The 18546-nt window shown below is 44.3% G+C and overlaps 1 protein-coding gene across 4 annotated transcripts in view; it reads left to right on the forward strand.

The window, feature by feature from the left end:
• Positions 1–6282: 6282 nt before the first annotated feature.
• Dnaaf11 (dynein axonemal assembly factor 11) overlaps positions 6283–18546 on the forward strand; it is a 126901-nt gene continuing 114637 nt past the window's right edge. For 2 of the 4 annotated variants that reach the window (XM_045144176.1, XM_045144177.1), the window contains exons 1-2: positions 6283–6400; positions 17889–18152. In XM_045144176.1, coding sequence (XP_045000111.1) covers positions 17972–18152 — 181 coding nt within the window. In that variant the 5' untranslated portion in view covers positions 6283–6400; positions 17889–17971. The remainder of the gene's footprint in view (positions 6401–17888; positions 18153–18546) is intronic. The other 2 variants (XM_004656330.2, XM_045144178.1) reach the window with 2 other exon arrangements.

Here is an 18546-nt window from a genome sequence, read left to right on the forward strand (position 1 = left end):
ACTTTTTTTAAAGCTTTCATACCCATATATTAATGTCACTCTCACTTTGGATTAGAGAAGCTTCTCTTTTCAGATGGCAGTGACCACTGGGATGACCCAAAAGGCACCATAGTACTGAGAAGGCTGAGAAGAAGTGACAGAGGAGTGTTCAGCACTGAAACATCTCTGTTACATCTTCCAAGGTCTGTTGCAGAAGAGGTAGTGGCAAGAATGTATGAGCCGAAGGAAGGCAGGACTGCTTCCAAAGAATTGTTCAGACACAATGACGACGCACTGCCTAGAAGTACCTTCATAAGACCCTCATAATAGGAGGAAAGGATGATGAGATCAAAATAAAAGAGACTAATTAAGAGGGGGAGGGGATAAGATGGAGAATGAATTTCTGAAGGGGAAAGTGAAAGAAAGAAGAGAATTATCATGGTTTTTTGTCTATAATTATGAAAGTTGTCAATAAAACAGTTAAAGAAGAAGTTTTTGTGAATATTTATTTATTTATTTGAGAGAGAGAGAAAGAGGGAGAGAGAGAGGGAGAGAGAGCATGGGTATACCAGAGCCTCTAACCACTGCTAACAAACTCTAGACACGTGCACTACCTTGTCATCTGGCTTTATGTGGGTACTATAGAACCAGTCCTTAGGCTTTGCAGGCAAACATCTTAGTCACAGAAATATCTCTCCAGTGCTATGAATATTTATGATATGCGCTAAGGTGACCTTTTTAAACTGCTAAATCATGGTGGACCAGATATTCCTTTTAGAATATTTCTTTCCATGATCCTCTAAAAAAAAAACAAAAAACAAAAAAAGCCCACAAAATGAGAGGTATCAAAATGGCAATGCAATGTGACAATGAAGGGCCCGAGCTGAAACTAAGAATAATTGGCAAAACAAGCAAGGGTGCTGTTTTCTTAGTCAACCACCTTTTGTTACTTTAAAACTCACTACAAATTTAGAATAAGTGTTTACATATCTCTCATGATTGGGTGGGTCAGATCTTCTGGCCGGGATCCGCTGGATAATTCTTTGGTCACTTGGCATTGATAGAGGCCTGTCGTGCATTGACATTGAGCTGATAGATGAACTGCTTTAGAAGGTAAAATGATTTGTAGCCAGGATTTTTGAACTTCACATCTCTGCCTGAGATGTGAAGAGTGTCAGTTGTGGCTAAAACTATGTATTGTCTCTTGCCAGGTGTGGTGGGGCATGCCTTTAATCCTTTAATCCCAGCACTCAGGAGACAGAGGTAGGAGTATAGTCATAAGTTCGAGGCCACCCTGAGATTGCATGATGAATTCCTGGTCAGCCTGGGCTAGAGTGAAACCTTACCATAAAAAACCAAAACCCAAAACCAAACCAAACCAAATCAAACAACAACAACAAAAATAACTATGTATTGTCTCTTGTAAAAATCTGATCTAGTAAACAGTTTAGTTTTCTCACTTTACAAATGTGGAAATTAAGACAAAATGAATCCAAGTAATTTTTTAAATACTCCAGCACTTGAACCCTTAGGACATCCTACTTACTCTCTAAATTTATCAAGTGTCAGCACTTGCCTTTATGAAATTATTAGAAGTAGGCAGAGGTTTAGATGAATAAATTAAGATAACCATTTGAAAATGATCTTACATTTGATTTTGAAATGTTCTTAGGTTTCCATTTGATTGTTTATGCATTGATGTTTGTAGAATGAACTCTTATTCAGAAACATAAATTCATATCCGCAGCTATAAGCGAGGTGGCCCTGGTAATTATCTGGCCGCCCTGTTCCACCTCTCCTTTCATTTCCTGTCTTCCAGCTTACCAGTAGGAGAAGTCAACCATAGATAACTACCATACATCATCTTGAGCAATGCAGCCCTTCCTTCACTTTCTCCAGCAGTGATAAGCAGAGGTTAAGTTTGATCATCTCAAACCTTTTTCTTTGTTAAATTGTTTTTATTTTGAAGGAGAAAGGATGGAAGGGGGCTTGCAGAGAGGCTGCCTCATGTCCCTCATACCTCTGTTTCGAAGAAACTGTAATATGTTATGTTAGTAAAACGCTATGTGCTGTTTAAGCTTTCTGAGAGGTACTCTGAAAAATGGAGTGGTCCCCCATCTCAGATCCAAGCATGTTTATCCAAAAGTGCTCGCAGAGAGACCTGGGCCCTGTGACAAAGAGAGCAGCAGAGGAGCCCAAGATTGCAAACACTGTGATCTTGAGAACGCCTGGAAGCTCTGTCATCACCCAGACTGCTTGGCACCCACTCCCAATGTTGACTTGAGCTGAGGTCAGTGTTGCTTATCCCCTTGCGTAAAAATGTGTGCAGTCGGAGCCGTCAGTTGGAAGCCTCCTTCCACGGAAAGACATCTGTCTGGGACCCTATCGGTGGGGAAATGCAACTACAAAGATGTTGATGTGGTTTGAATGCAAACTGTCCCCCACAGCTGATGTGTTTAACAGTTGGTCTCGGCTGTTTGGGAAGGCCATGGTACCTGTAGGAAGTGTAGATTTGCTAGAGAACATGTGTTTCTGGGATTAGGCCTTGAGTTACAGCCCAACCCCACTTGCTGTTTTTTTCTCTCTACTGCCTCCCTGCTGATGGGACAAGGTGACACAGGCTTTTTTTTTTTCTTTTTTCTTTTTTTTCTCTTGTTATGCCTTCCACATCATGATGAACTCTACCCTCTGGAACTGTAAGCTGAATTTAACCCTTTTCCTTCCTTAAGTTGTGTCTTGCTGGGTATTTTGTCCCAGTAGTGAGAAGGTAACTGAGACAGTTAGCATGAGGAGGGACATAGAGAAGCAGCTCAGCCCGATCCATTACTAAAAGCAAAGAAGATATCCCCAGGCTCTTTTCTCTCATCCAAGACTTCCCTCTGCTCTTCAAAGCCATGCTTGTTCCACTAGCTTTTATGCTAGATTTTGGCACAAAGGCCCCAAGATGAATTGTCCAGTGACCAGGGCTTACACACCCTTCCCGTGCGGTCCACTAGATTCCCTCGTGGCAAGAACACCCGCATGGTGATCCAACTAAAACCCCAGATGTGCCCTTACATGTAAGCTCTTGGAAAGGCTGTCTCTCCAACTCATTGAGCCAGTCATTCAACAAATACTTATTGGGCACCTGACTATCAGGACCAGTGCAGAGATCTATGACTCAGAGCTTTAAAAAAAAAAAAAAAAAGACACCAAGAAAAGAGCTCCCCTCCTGTTCTAAGGTAGCTTTTAGTCTAGAACATGATGCAATATAGAGTTCTGGTTTGCACATAGCATCAAGGCTCACTTTGCAGCAGTAGTATGCTATCACGGGGGTTCACATTTATTTATCTATTAATATCAGTTGATAACATGAACTGTGTCTGAAGAGCCCTGTGAGAATGAATTGAGTTAGTCATTTCAAAGCAGGTGGGCAGTGTTGAACATACCATATTTAAAGATTTCAGAGATTTTTTACCAAGTAGAATGATAGCTTCATTCTTTGTTTGCTTATGAATGGTTGAATAGAAAAACTTTGCTTATGAGTGGGTGAATAGAATAGTTGTAAGACATTAAAGTTCACAGGTAACTATAGGGCCTGTTCTTGTGTCTATGCTTCTCTAACAAAATACCCCAGGCTAGGAAGATTGTAAAGTACAGGAATTCATTACTTATGGCCCTGGAGGCTAGAAAGTCCAAGATCAAGGCAACCACAAATTCTGTGTTGGGTGAGAACTGTCCCTGCTTCCTGGATGATATGTCATCACTGTGTCCACTAGTGGTGAGGAACAGATGTCCTCACGGGACATAAGGAACAGAAGGGAAAAAAATGGACCAATTTTTAAAAAATATATTTTTTATTTATTTGCAAATAGGAAGAGGGGAATGGGGAGAAAGCAATAAAGAAGTATGCACATGCCAGGGCCTTTTTAAAAAAAAAAATATTTATTTGCGATAGAGAAAGACAGGCAGACCAAAAGAATGGGCATGCCAATGGCCTCTAGCCAATGCAAATGAAACCCAGACACGCCACCTTGTGCATCTAGGTTACATGAGTATTGGGGAATTGAACCTGGGTTCTTAGGCTTCTCAGGCCAGAGCCTTAACCACTAAGCCATCACTTCAGCCTTGCCAGGGCCTTTGCTACTGCAAATGAACTCTGGATGCATGTGCCTCTTTGTGTGTCTGGCTTTACATGGGTACTGGGGAATTGAGTCCCAGCTGGCAGGCTTTGCAAGTAAGTGTCTTAAACTGCTTATCCATCACCCCAGCCCTGTGAAACTGTTTTTAAGGCACTCAATCTGCCTCTGTGACCCTATCACCTCCTTAAAGACTATACCTCAATGCTGTAGAGACTGTTTCTAGAAGAATCCATGAGGGAATCAAAACATACGGTCCCCATGACCACCCGAGGGTTTCAGAGTGAGGTGGAGAGTTCGAGGGTGAGACCAGACACTCATAGTTAACACATCAGACACAGGAGTGGCAGCAGCTGTGAGAACTAGCGTCCTGCCTGACATCCTTTACACGGAGCCTGATCCCATGTTTCTGTTAACTCACAAACTAATCCCACGTGAATTATCTGCTTGACTGTGCCAGCTTCCTGCCAAAGCTAGATCTTTTTAGCTTCCATAAGCCCCTTACTGTCAAAACGCACAAGTTCAAGCTCAGGGGCATCTGCTGAACTCTTGCTGTAGTTCATTCTCCTCGGTGATTAACTAGCCACCAATGTCATGTCCAGACCTCTCAGAGACACAGCAGATATGACTGCCAGCATGTCATCTTCAGGTGGAGATGGAGGAGGTACAGCTCCTGGCATCACCTCCCCAGTGCCACTCACAGACAAACATGGGGCTGAGCCATGTTTCCTGTCACAGTGCCCTTTCTCCCCACAGTCCTGCTTTTAAAAAATAGGAAAATGACAATGAGACTTGTGTAGAGGCAGTGGATATCTTGTGTGCTCCTGGAAGCCTTATTGGAACTCCAGAGTTCTTCTCCCACTACGGGGACACAGTGCCTGTAATCCTACAATTCCAGTTTAGATCTTTGGACTTGGCTTACAAGGCTCCATTATCTTTCATCTCCAGTCTGAGGCTTGCTGTTCAAAGTCCCTCTGTGCAGGGCTCTCACGGCCAGCAGATGGGCATGCACTGCTTCTCCTTCACCACACACCCGCTGACTTCCCTGCTTCTCTGTCCACATCAAGTCCTCCTCTCCATCTGGCCAATTATAGTAATAGTAGAAAATGCCTATAAATTTCTTTGTGCTTAGAATTGCTTGGTGAATCCTGTAAAAATATACACACCATACATGAATTAAGGTAAGAACCATGCGCTGTATTAGTTTACTGTAACTGGAGTGGGATGGTTTTAAAAAGTTCATTTACAAATTTGTCTCTTTTTCAAATGGAATGGAGAATGTTTGCTTTTAAAATAGTAACATACAAATTCTAGTAAGGTATAGTACATTAGAATGTGGAAAACTGAACGTCTGAGCATGAATCATCTTTTTCTAGGTCTAAAGCTGTTGGGCATTTTGAAGAAAGTGGTGGGGACAATGCTGGGGGAGCACGGGGCTGTAGGAAGAACACTATGCTTTACAATGCAGAAAGCGTTGGGCAGGGAAAGGGCGAGGAAGTAGTTGATAGTGCGTTTAGAAAATAATGTAATTATAGGAAGTTGATGGGTGCTGCACTGCAATTTTACAAGGATGAAATTTACCAGTACAAACTAATCTTTACTTAGTTTTTTTGAATGTATTTTATTTCTCACACGTCTCAGTAAAGTTTTGAAGTGATTTCTCCTCCTCCTCCTACTTCTTTGAAATTTTGTTTTGTTTTTTCGAGGTAGGCTCTCACTGTAGCCCAGGCTGACCTGGAATTCACTATGTAGTGTCATGCTGGCCTCGAACTCACAGCAATTCTCCTCCCTCTGCTTCCCCAGTGGTGGGATTAAAGGCGTGCATCATCGCTCTCGGCTTGAAGTGATTTTTTTTTTTTTTTTGAGATCATTATTTCTCATTTTACAGGATGGAAGCGAAATGCGATCTTCCTTCAGTTAAAGGAAGAGGAAAGAAAGGTGTATAGCAGGGCAAAGTACGCCGAGGGGCCAGATCTTGTTAGGATGTAAGAGCGCCCTACGTTCTTCCATCAGTCTGGACAACTGTTTGGGGAGAGGGAAGCAGTCTGAGCAAGGTCGCGGCGGGGTGGGGCACGTGGAACAGCCTCAGGTTTGGACCTGGGCACCCAGGTGTCTCCTCTGCAGCTCCTCCAGAAAAAACGCGCCGCCGCATGGCCACGCGCGGCCTCCGTAGAGTCTCCGTTGCCATGGTTGCAGGACTCCGGTACCCACGCGCTGAAGCGCTGCTGTGAGGTGTGAAGGGAGTCCTGCGGGTTCCGCCGGGTTTCCCAGGCCAGCGAACTGGAAAGGCGCCATGGGCCGGAGTAAGCGACCCCTACCTTCCTCCATCATCATCCCCTTGTGGCCACTGGGAGCGCCAGGTCCCCCCAGGGTCGTCCCCCCGGAGGCCCGGGCTACGGGGGGTGGGGGGGAGAGGGGAACGGGGGGATGGGAAGGAGGGAGGAGAAAGGAGCGGGATGGGGTGGTGGAGGAGGGGGATGGGGAGCAGGAATGGGGGGATTGGAGGGGAGGGAGGTGCGGGCAAGGGGGATGGAATGATGGAGGAGGGGGTCTAGGGGAGAGGGAGGAGGGAGGGGGATAAAGGGGGAGAGGGAAGGAGGGGCGGGGGAGGGGGGCAGAGCCCCTGAGCAGCCACCTCTGACCTCTGAGATCCAGGGCCAAGGTTTCACCCACACCTCTCCCCTTCCCACCTCCACTTCAGTGCTCTGTGACTGCGCTGGTGACTTCAACCTCATCTCCACAGTGAAGTTTTATTTCACAGGCCTTACTACCTGCAGACATATGTCAAAATATTCCAAGTATCTTGCAAGGTGATGGTACGAGCAGGTTTTTTTTTTTTTTTTTTAAGATTACAATGAGCCACTGTTTTATCAAGACATTTTTGACGTCCACAATTGCGACTTTTATGCAGTTTTATCTAAATTATCAGTTATCATTGTGAGATTTCATAATTATTTTCAATCAAGAAACTGTGTTTGGGGTTGGTTCACCCTGGGTTTCATACACCGTCCTGAAAAAGACCAATGGGAGGGAGGGAAGGAAGAAAACAGAAAACGAAGATGACTGGGAGAAGGGAGACAGGGAAGAAGAGAGCGAGACTGGAGTCTCTCTCTCTCTCTCTCTCTCTCTCTCTCTCTCTCTGTGTGTGTGTGTGTGTGTGTGTGTTTCACAGGGGTGGAGGGCTTGGATGGGTGAGGGTGCATGTGCATGTACATGGTGATAAGGTCTCTCACTGGCTTGGAATTCCCCAGTCGATTAGGATGGCTGGCTCGTGTGCTGTTCCTATCCTGTTTCCACCTCCCCAGTGCTGGGATCATGCCATCATGCCTGGCTGGCTTTTTTGTGCATAGTTACTGGGAATCCAGCTCAGGTCCTTTGATTACAAACATTTTACCAACTGAGCTCTCTCTCAGCCCTAAATTGGGGTTTCTGGCCCAGAACTAATAGCATCCTGGGAGAGGGGATGCAAGAAAAAGAAATGTGTAGATGTTAACATTCAGTCCACATTCTTGAATTTGTTTTGATAACAGTATTTATGTTATTCCCTATTATCCCTTTACCATAAAGCAATTTTTACTTTTTTTCTGATGAGTTTGAATACCAGTTTACCAACTTAAATTTTTTATTTTAATTATTTATTTTTTATTTATTTGACAGAGAAAGAGGGAGAGAGAAAGGGAGAGAATGGGTGCACCAGGGCCTCCAGCCACTGCAAATGAACTCCACATGCATGTGCCCCCTTGTGCTTCTGACTGATGTGGGACCTGGAGAATTGAACCTTGGTCCTTTGGCCTTGCAGGCAAATTCCTTAATGGCTAAGCATCCCTCCAGCCCTTATTTTTTTTATTTTATTTTATTTTTTTTTAGGAATCAGCTTTAACATTTATTGATTACTTCGTAGTTTTTGTTTTCTATGTCTTTGATTTCTGTTACTTTCTTCTGTTTTGAGTTTGATTTTTTTGAAGTGGAAGCGAGGTTTTTGAACATTCATTTTTTTTTTTCTTGCCATGGGCATTTAGTGCTATACATTTCCCTCTAGAGAAATTTTTAACTGCATCTCACAAATTTTGATAGGCTGTTCTGTGGTAGTTTGAATGTGAAGTGTCTCCCATAGCCTCTTGTGTTTGCTTGTTTAAACCTTATAATTAATCTCCAGGTGGTGGCAGTTTGGGAGATATAATCTTGTAGAAGGAGGTATTTGACTAGGGATCCTGAGGTTAATTAGCTTGCCAGTTCTACCAAGCCCATTCTCCTGCTGCTTCCTGCCAGCTTCCATGGAAAGATGTGATGCCCAGCTCCTGCTCTGTCATGCTTTCCCTGCCTTGGTGAAACTTCCCCTCAAGACTGTGAGCCTTCCACAAGCCCTTTCCTACCATAAATTGTTTCTGGTCAGGTATTTTGTCCCAGCAGCAAGAAGGCAACTGCAACATGTTCTGTTCATTTTTTATTGTGTTTAAAATACATAGTTCCCTTTTTGATTTCTTGATGTCTGATGTTTTAAAAATATTACTTTCATATATTTTGTCTGAAGTTTTAGTTGTATTAGTCTAGGAAGGTACATCAAATCCAGACATGTCTCTTAGCGTCTCTGCTACTCTCATGAATGAGCCCGAACCTCAGCTTCCTCTGCAGCGTGGATGCAAGATGAACACATCTTCACGTGGTGCCAGTAGTCGTCCTGTGGTTGCCCAGCTAAGCTTGTAATAGTCCATTGGCATCTTAGTCTTTCTGCATCAGTTATGCTTAGCTGTGTCCACTGCATCAACTGTTTTTTAAATTACATGCCTGACAGACCATACTTATTTGTGTATCCCCTTCCACTGGTATCCTTGCTGCTGAGCTCCAGTGAAAGTCCTGATAGTTGCTTAACTGCTGGGGCCAGTAGTGTGTGGACCTTACTGTTGGCCAGTAACAGAGTTTGCATTACCGTTCTGTCTGCAGATTCGAATGCAGGCCTCTTTCTTACCTGGAATGAGCTGTCGTGGATCACTCCTAGGACTGATGCTTCCAGGTGGAGCTACACAAGAAACAGACTTTGCCATGATTAGCATGCAGAAGTTTTATTCTGGAGTGTTTTGTGGGGAGATTTGAAAGGAAGCAGTACTGGGTAAAGGGTGATGACGAATTTTTAACAGATTGTCCTACTGCCCAAGTCCAGGATCTCTAAACTTGGAGTGAGCCTTCTGTCCTGCTCAAGTTGAGGCAAAAGACTGAGCTTTACAGCCCAGCCCACCATCTGTCTAGTTAGCCAAGGCAGTTCTGAAGACAGTGGGCCACTGAGGACTGGCTGCTGGCAAGGCTCCCAGCAGCTGGTGGAAGAATCTCTCAGTTTTGGGCATTACATTATGTCATCCAAGATAGCCGGAGATGCCCTCTCCTCATGAATTTGTCTGGCAAACATTCACTTTCATTCAAGATTCAACACAGGTTTCTTCTCCATAAAGCCTCTTCTGACCTGTCTGACTCACTAGCTCTGACTACTCCTTTATCCTTTGGAGGATTACACTTTCTGAATGACTCTGACATTGCCCCACATAATTTTTTTTTTTAATACCACTGTCTACATCAATAGCCCTTAAAGGTATTGCTGGAGTGGAAGCAGTGTGATGACTTTGAGTCTGTAAGAGAGTAGAGTTTCTGGGTGTGGTGGCACATGTCTTTAATCCCAGCACTTGGGAGGCTAAGGTAGGAAGATTACTGTGAGTTTGAGGCCAGTCTGAGACTACATAGTGAAATCCAGGTCAGCCTGGGCTAGAGCAAGACCATACCCGGAGCCCTTCCCCCCTCCCTGCAAAAAGCAGCTCAGATGTGTCATGTGTTTTCAAAATTTTCCACTGAAAATACTAATAGAAGAGCATTTAGATGCTGCAAGAAGCCACCTATTAGTAACTCCATGTTTCTCTTAACTCTCTTTTATTTCATATTTATACCAATCATTTCAAGATGTTTGAAAAGTCTGTGAAATCTGCTATAAACATATATTGATCAATTTGATTCTAATCCAGTGAGCTGTTCACAAAACATGATAGAAAAACCTAAAGAAATGAGATGAGCATGGTGGCTTATGCCTGTCATCCCCATACTCGTTCAGAAGGATGAGACAGGAGGATTGCCATGAACTCAAGGTCTTGGGCTATTAAGTTTCAGGACAGTCTGAGATGCATGCCATTTAACATGTACACACACACACCCCTAGAAGAATGAATACTAAATTGTTGGCTCTATAATTTTCTAGACCTTTGCTAAGGGTATGAAAAAGCTTTGCAGAAAGCAAAGGTATTACAGGGGCAACGTGTAATATCCCAGAAACTGACTTTCTTCCCATTGCTTCAACAAGGTAATTTAGCCAATATGCATGCTAAGGAATTAAGGAGACCACTAGGTTCAGTAATCAGTTTTGGTTCAGCTTTGGGATTCCTCAGCACCATGCTTTTGTGAGAAGTATGTCCTTGGGGTTAGAACTAATGAAGGAGAAAAAAGCTAGCTTCTTTCTTTTAGGCGGTTTCAGTTTGAAATTGAGGGCCAGAGACAAGCAGGCGATGCCACCCCACATACCGATTCTCCTTGGACAATAGGAGCTCTTGGCAGGATTGGAACTCTTGTCTGCTCCTGTCTAACGGAGATTCAGTTACACTGCTCCCTGCTGTCCACAGTCTAGTATACTATGGCCCTAGGAAAGCATTTCAATCAACTACAAAGGCTATTCCAGCTCCTCCTTTCCTCTCTTTGCCTGCCTCTCCTCGCACTGGCCACAGGGATATGTGTGAGTCTGGGTGGGGGGGGAGAGCATAATGCTGTTTCTTGGTCTGGGGGAACTGTTCTGCTTGCCTCTGCTTTATAGTTTGGGGTAAGTTCTCACTTTAATTACATGTATGATTTTCCTCTGGTCTCTAAATCTACCACTTGTGTATTTTCCTAACTCTAGGCCTGTTACCTGGGTAACTTCTCTAAACTTGGGATAGCCATGGGCACAACTCTCTTTATTCTCCATATGCTTGTGGCTCTACTCCAGTATTTCCTTAAAATCCTCAATTTTTCTTAAATAAGCTTTATGAAGTATCCTCCATGTGCCCGTGGCTGTACTCCAGTCTTTCTTTAAAAACCTCAGTTTCTCCTAAATAAACTGTATGAACTATGCAGTATTTCCCACATAAGTGCCTGTTTCCCACATCACATATGCTTATGGTTCTGCTTTAGCCTTCTTGAGTTCATTTTAATTAATACTTTGTCAAAGATAGAATAGGACCCAGCATTGGGGTTCACAAATGTGGGGGACTCTTCCTGATCCCCCAAACCCTGCACCACTGTCAGCATCTTTTCAGTCCTATAGATATAGGCTAGCTCCTCCAGTGAGTGAGGCACTTCAGAATTCATCTGAGTTTGTGCTATGTCAGTTTTAATTTTTTAAAAGGAGAAAGTGACAGCAATGCTTCATTACCTATCTTAGCATATTCTTTCACCTTTAAAAACATTTTTTTTTGGTTTTATTTTTATTTATTTATTTGAGAGCGACAGACTGAGAAAGAGGCAGAGAGAGAGAGAGAGAGAGAGAGAGAGAGAGAGAGAGAATGGGCGTGCCAGGGCTTCCAGCCACTGCAGACGAATTCCAGATGTGTGCAACCCCTTGTGCATCTGGATAACATGGGTCCTGGGGAATCGAGCCTTGAACTGGGGTCCTTAGGCTTCATAGGCAAGCGCTTAACTGCTACGCCATCTCTCCAGCCCCTTCTTTCACCTTTTAATCAACAGCTTCACGTTGTTGGGATGAGTTTATGGGAGGAATGTAATTTATTGAAACTTACAGATCCAGAGAAAGTTCTGTAATGCAGAAGAAGCCGGCCCCCTGTCACAGGTCCACACAGAGAGAAATACCACCGCCACTGCCACCCCCACAGGCAAGCCCACCCCAGGAACCTCTGCTGGACAGAAACTTGAGGCAGAGCTCAAGGACTCTGCATATCTTAGGCTGGAGTTCAGACCTGTACCCAAACACATCTTAGGGCTGGACCCTAGAATCTACCCACACTGACACCTTCTCCTGTCAGTTGGCTGGAGATCTAAAGCTTTAATAAACTCCCGAATCTATTGGGGGACATCCATTCAAGCTACCATATACCTCATCTAATAGGTATTTTAATATCATCATTCCTGAAAATATCACATGGTGGATGACAGGGTAATGCCTCCAAATAATTTTCAATTCTTAGAACATCTCATGCAAGTGAAGCAATATAATGTTTGGAGTAGGAATTTCTAAATGTTCCTTGGGGTTAAATATTTGGTTTGAATTAGATAGTATATAAACCTGCAAAAAATTCTTTCCCACTTAAAAACATAAATCACTATAATCTCTGTGCACTGTAAATGTTCTCACACATGTTTTCCAGGGGCTCTGGTTGCTCCTTTGCCTTCCGATGGGGCAGTATTGTTTAACAGCAGTGCCCTAAGTGCTACGAAACACTGTACCACACAGCAGTTTGCTTATTAGAGAAGGGTTCAGAAAGGCTCACTAGCAAATTTCATACTTTCAGGTTCTACCTTTCTATGTGATTCTCCATTTTTAAAATTGTCCCTAACTGTGCATGTAATAGTGCTGTTGAAAGCTGGGCGTGGTGGCGCACACCTTTAATCCCAGCACTCGGGAGGCAGAGGTAGGAGGATCCCCAAGAATTCAAGGCCACCAGTTCTGTTGAGGAACCTTGTGCTGAGAATGACTGTTGAAATCTCTCCTCCCCACACTTCCCCTCCTCCTCTGTCCTCTTCCTTGTGTGGGAATTACTCATGCCAAGAAAGCTTCCCTCATCCTACCCCTTTAAAGTAATAGTTATTTTTACCATTTTAATTCTTATGCTTAGGAGATACGGATCAGCATAATTCTTTCCTAATATCTTTCTACATGACTCTAAAAGGGAAGATTTGACAAACCATGCAAATGATCACTTTTACATCCGTAATAACACTATGATAAGGTACTTAAATTTGATGATATGTAGCAAGAGAAGGAGTTTTAAGTTTTATCATTCTGTAGGTCTTCAGGGTTGACAAAAATTGAAAGGCTTCTTGTGTGTGTGTGTTCTTGTAAAGGCCAGAGGACAACCTTGGGTGTCATTCCTTACAAACTTCCACTTTTCTTTTCCTGGCAATGTCTGCCATTTGGCCTGGAGCTCAGCAAGTAGGTTAGACTTCCTGTTCACTGAGCCCTACGGATACACTTGTCTCCTGCTCCCCAGTGCTGGGATTCCAAGAGCATGAGCCATGGCCTACACCCAGCTTTTCTACATGGGTTTTGAAGATCAGGTTTGGGTCCTCAGGAGTTTCTTGACTGAGCCATCTCCTCAGCCCCCTAGTGGAGAAGACTTTTAGAGAGCAGAACTGGAGTTGCCTGTGATACGTTTAGTGGCCAGCTATCTAAGCTGGTGGGACAGACAAGCATTGCATTCCCTGTCAGAAACCAGCTGACACTTAAGACACAGCCAGAATTCTCATACATTTGACTCGGTCACTCCCATGGGGTTCAAGTTAGTTAGGTTTTTGCCTTTAGGTTTTTTTATTTTTTGTGTACATGTGTTCAGTCATGCTTTTGTATGTGTGAATATGTGTGTGGGGGCTTGATGGGGTGATGTGTGTGCCGTAGCACATGCATGGAGGTCAGAGGACAACTTTCAAGTTGGCCCTCGCCTGCCCACCTCATTTGAGGCAGGGATTCTTGCATCCTGTTCTTTGCTGCATTTGCCACCAACTTCCAGGACATTCTCCTGTCTCTGCCTCCTGTCTCACCATCAGCGTCAGCATGCTGGGAATACTGAAGCCCACCATGGCTTCTACCTGTTGATTTGGGGTCTGAGATCAAATGTGGGCACTACAGCTTGAATGAGCACTTTATATCCTGCTCTTTCTCTCCATTCTGGCTTATTCCTTTAATGTGGGCATCAAACTAAAGCTCAGGCAGAATCTGGGGAAAACATAAGTAATGGCCCAAGTGTCAAGCTATAAATCATGCTGCTAAATAAGGTACATGTTCCTCCCTTGGCAAATATACTTTTATCACCACCCTAAAGGAGACATTTAATACAACCTCCTCTGATGCCTTGGAGGCTTGTGCTGGAGCGCAATGCGGAGGCTGGCCCTCATTCCTCCTCCCCCACCTGCATCCTGCCCTCTCTTGTGCTTGTGTAGGAGGATGGCCACTCCAGCTACACCCAGTCATCCTGGCCGGTTTGCTGCCTCTGGGGCAGATACCCTGTGCATACAATGTCTGTGATGTGATCTGTCTGTGGAAAGGAACCTGAAGAAGTGACCAGAACAGAGTTTTGAGGCACACTTGTCATCCTGCATTAGTTGGGGTTCTCTAGAGGAATAGGACCAATAGAATGAATTGGTATTTTTTAAAAAGGGAACTTAGTTTGAAAGTCAAGAAAACCCAGTAGCTGCTCAGTCCACATGGCTGGATGCTTCAGCAGTCCCAATCCAGCACTGAAGGCCTGAGGGATTCCTGCAGAGCCGCTGGTCTTCAGTCCATGGTGGAAGGCTGAGGAAGCTACATTCCATTGCTGATGAAGGACAAACCAACAGGATAGTTTGAGTGTGAGTGAAGGCGCTCAACTGTAAGTAGCCCAGGCAGCCAGGAGGAAGAGGCTGTCTCCTTTCAGCGCTTCCTTACATGTAGTTCACAATGGGAGGGCTGCCCACCCTGGGGAGAAAGCTCACCCTGGGGGAAGGACTTCTCCTTCAGTTCATCCTTCCTCAAGCAACCCCAGAAACCTGACTAAGAGTAATGCCAATGGATTCTCAATATGATCAGGTTGACAACAAAATTTAGCCACCACCAGCCCCTTGGTCAGTGAATCTCATTGTTCTTGACTTATTAATCAGGGTTTTCTAGAGCAACAGACCCAGTGGAATGAACATGTATTACAAAGGGGATTTATTAGGCTGGTTTACATGATGCAGGCTGGGCAGACCAGCAACAGCTGCCTGCAGGCAGGAGAGTCAGGGAATGCTGTAGCTGCACGCAGTCCCAACCTGTCATTGAAGTCCTGAAGAATTCTTAGAGAGCCGCTCAGCTTCAGTCCATGCTGGAAGCGGATGAAGTGTCTGAGAACAGCAGCAGCAGGATAGATGCACGTACCATCAAGTAGCACAATCAGCCGGGCAAAAGGCATCGAGCTCTCCTGGAGCTTCTTGATACATAGTTCGCCGCTGGAAGGCCATCCTCTCTGGAGAAGGTCTTCTTCCCTCCACCATTACTTCCTAGAAGCACCCTCACCCACCCATCCAAGAGGTGTGTGTCACTTGATTCCTAATTGGATCAAGTGACAATAGTATTAAGGTTCATACTTAACCTAGCCATGATCATGATGCGTGGTTTCTGGATGGACTCATGGTTTTGGCCCCTGGATTCTGGTTCTAGTGGCAGCAAGGTCTCTAACAATTCCCTGCTGTGGTTTTCTACAGTTTAAGTTACAGAAACACCACTAGCCCTTGAGGTTTAGTCAGTGGTGGTGAATGGTTCCACACCTCATTACTGCAGCCCAGGTAGTAGTGGTTCTGCCATCCCAGCTCCTTCGTTCAGGTTGCTACTTGCTCAGAGAATTCTTGTAGAGTATTACAGAGGGATGCTTGTTACTTTACGCAAAAGATGTTAGGTCCTCACATTAGCTGTATCCATGTATTCAGTATCAGTTGATTTAAGGTATTGATCCAATCTGGGGCACTGGGAATATAGCTCAGTAGACCACTTGCCTAGTGGTCAAAGCCCTGGGTTGATTGCTACCACACAAACTCAAATAAACAACAATTAATCCAAAATTATTGTGTAGGGGATATTAATTTTGATACAATTCCTTCTACATTTTTTAGTCTACATAAACTACCCTATATACTAGCAGTGGCATTCCAAGAAGAGCAGAGTACAGCTTGCAGAACGACCAGTGAGCCAGGGCTGGTGGGGCTGCCCTCTTCCACTGCTCTGCAGCCCCTCTGGACTGTGCTTATCCAGCACTGCGTTTGCAGCCACCTGCCTGTCAGCTGAGTGAACTTCAAGCAGCAGCAACGTTCACTGCCCTAGTGTTTTAGCCTCTTTGACTTGTTATTTTTCTAGTTGCAAACTACCCTGTCTTCTACCACTGGAAGTAGAGTAACTGTAACAACTGATCACATTACTGCATGTTATTACATTGAAAAAAACAATTCTCTTTTTCAAAAAATATTTTATTTATGTATTTGGCAGAGATACACAGAGAGAGAGAGAGAGAGAGAGGGAGAGATACAGAAATAGGCAGGGAGAGAAGGGGAAAGAGAGAGAGAGAGAGAGAGAAGAGAGGGAGGGAGGGAGGGAGGGAGGGAGGGAGGGAGGGAGGGAGGGAGGGACAGACGAAGGAGAATGGGTGTGCCAGGGCCTCCAGCCACTGCAAGTGAACTCCAGATGCATGCATCCCCTTGTGCATCTGGTTTAAGTGGGTCCTGGGGTGTCGAACCTGGGTCCTTTGGCTTTGCAGGTAAGCGCCTTAGCCGCTAAGACATCTCTCCAGCCCAACAATTCTCTTCTTAAGGATGGGCCACAGATGTGAGGCCGCTGATGGCTCTGTGAAGAACTTGTCTCATCTGGCTCACTCTGTAAATCAGGAAGTCTGAAGAATCTCTCTTACTTGCTCATGCATGATGAGGTGTCCATAGTGGTTAAGGATAACACATGATCTGGGAATGAGCTGGGCACTTAGCACCATTTGGCTATAACTCTTATGGCAAAGGTCTGAACCCACTATTGAAACTGTGCTTCAGTTTCTTTCCTGACAAATGCAAGTGATAACCCTGTGTATTCCTGTTAAGTACATGTAAAACATTTAGATTAGTGCTTTATAAGTGACACCTCATAAGGGACAATAAGTAAGTCTTCATTGGCTCCTGGGATGGACATACAATATTTACTTATTTAACCTAACATGTTCAATAAAATAGCATTTAAAAATATTTTTATTTACTTGCAAGGAGAGTGAGAGGTAGTGAGGAAGGGAGAAAGTGAAAGAGAGAGAGGAGAGAGGAGAGAAGAGAATGAGTATACCGGCATGGCACCTCTCTCCACTGCAAATGAACTTCAGATACATGATGCTCCTCTGTGCATCTGCTTTTACCTGTGTACTGGGGAATCAAACCCAGGCCATTAGGCTTTGAAAGCAAGTGCCTTTAACCTCTGAGCCATGTCTTCATTCCCTAAATAACATTTTTAATAGCACAGGGAAAATGCAGAATGTTTTTGTTGTTGCCTGTTTGCTTCCAGTTAATCTACAGATGGTTCATGATGTTGTTTCTGCCTCCATCAGTGGGCCTCTGTCTTTTGTCAGTGATACCATCACTCTTAAAGTTGCTGTCTTAGGAGCCGGGTGTGGTGGTGCACACGTTTAATGCCAGCCCTCGGGAGGCAGAGGTAGGAGGATCCCCGTGAATTCAAGACCACCCTGAGGCTACATAGTGAATTCCAGGTCAGCCTGGGCTAGAGTGAGACCCTACCTCAACCTCCCTCCCCTCAAAAAATTTAGTAATATAGTTGCTGTCTTAGATCAGATAGTGGATCTTATGTAGTCTGACCTAGTGTCACCTAGTTGCCAGCTGTTGACTCTTCCTATACCCGCACAGCAAACTGTAGATAGACTTACTCATGGGAAGACAAATCGGACATAGGCACTATTGTGTCTTCTCTTCAACTCACATCACAGCCTTGCACAAACTTGCACAAACATGGGGGGATAGCGTTTTCCTGATCTTTTTCCTTTTGAAAATCACTTGGACCTGAAGAATCGACAGCTGCAAATACCATGTAGTGCCCTGGTAACATAACCACCCGATGAGAACAATGGGACGGAAGTGTAAGATGCCGCATGTTTTCTCCAGTCACAGAAGATCTTATTAGGCGGAATGCTGAGCACAATGAGTGTGTAATTTTTTCCCTGGAGGAACTCTCCTTGCATCAGCAAGAAATAGAAAGACTAGAACACATTGACAAATGGTGCCGGGATTTGAAAATTCTCTATCTTCAAAATAACCTCATTGGAAAAATTGGTAAGTTTCATTCTTTTGTTCTCGTGATTCTTTTTTTTTTTTTTTAAAGCCATTTTAAATAGGAGAACTTTGGAGAATGCAGTGAAATTCTTAGAAGGGGCCCATAGCAACACAAATGCCACAAGGGAAGAGAGACTTTTCGTGGAACATTTTTCTCAGCCTTCCTTGTACGGTTGGTCTTGGTGTGTAAGAGCCTTGACTGATAATTATGTGCAAAGTGGGGTTGTTAGCTGTAACCAGTGCACCACTCCCACCTAGGGCATTCATAGTAGAGGTGGTAATCCAGGTTGAGATGAGAGGGAAGAGGATATATGAGAATTCTGTACTTCTGCTTAGTTTTGCTATGAACATAAAAACCACTCATAACAAAAGAAACACGTTTCTGGGTGTGGTG

Source organism: Jaculus jaculus, chromosome 2, assembly GCF_020740685.1.
Source record: "Jaculus jaculus isolate mJacJac1 chromosome 2, mJacJac1.mat.Y.cur, whole genome shotgun sequence".
Classification (NCBI taxonomy): domain Eukaryota; kingdom Metazoa; phylum Chordata; class Mammalia; order Rodentia; family Dipodidae; genus Jaculus; species Jaculus jaculus.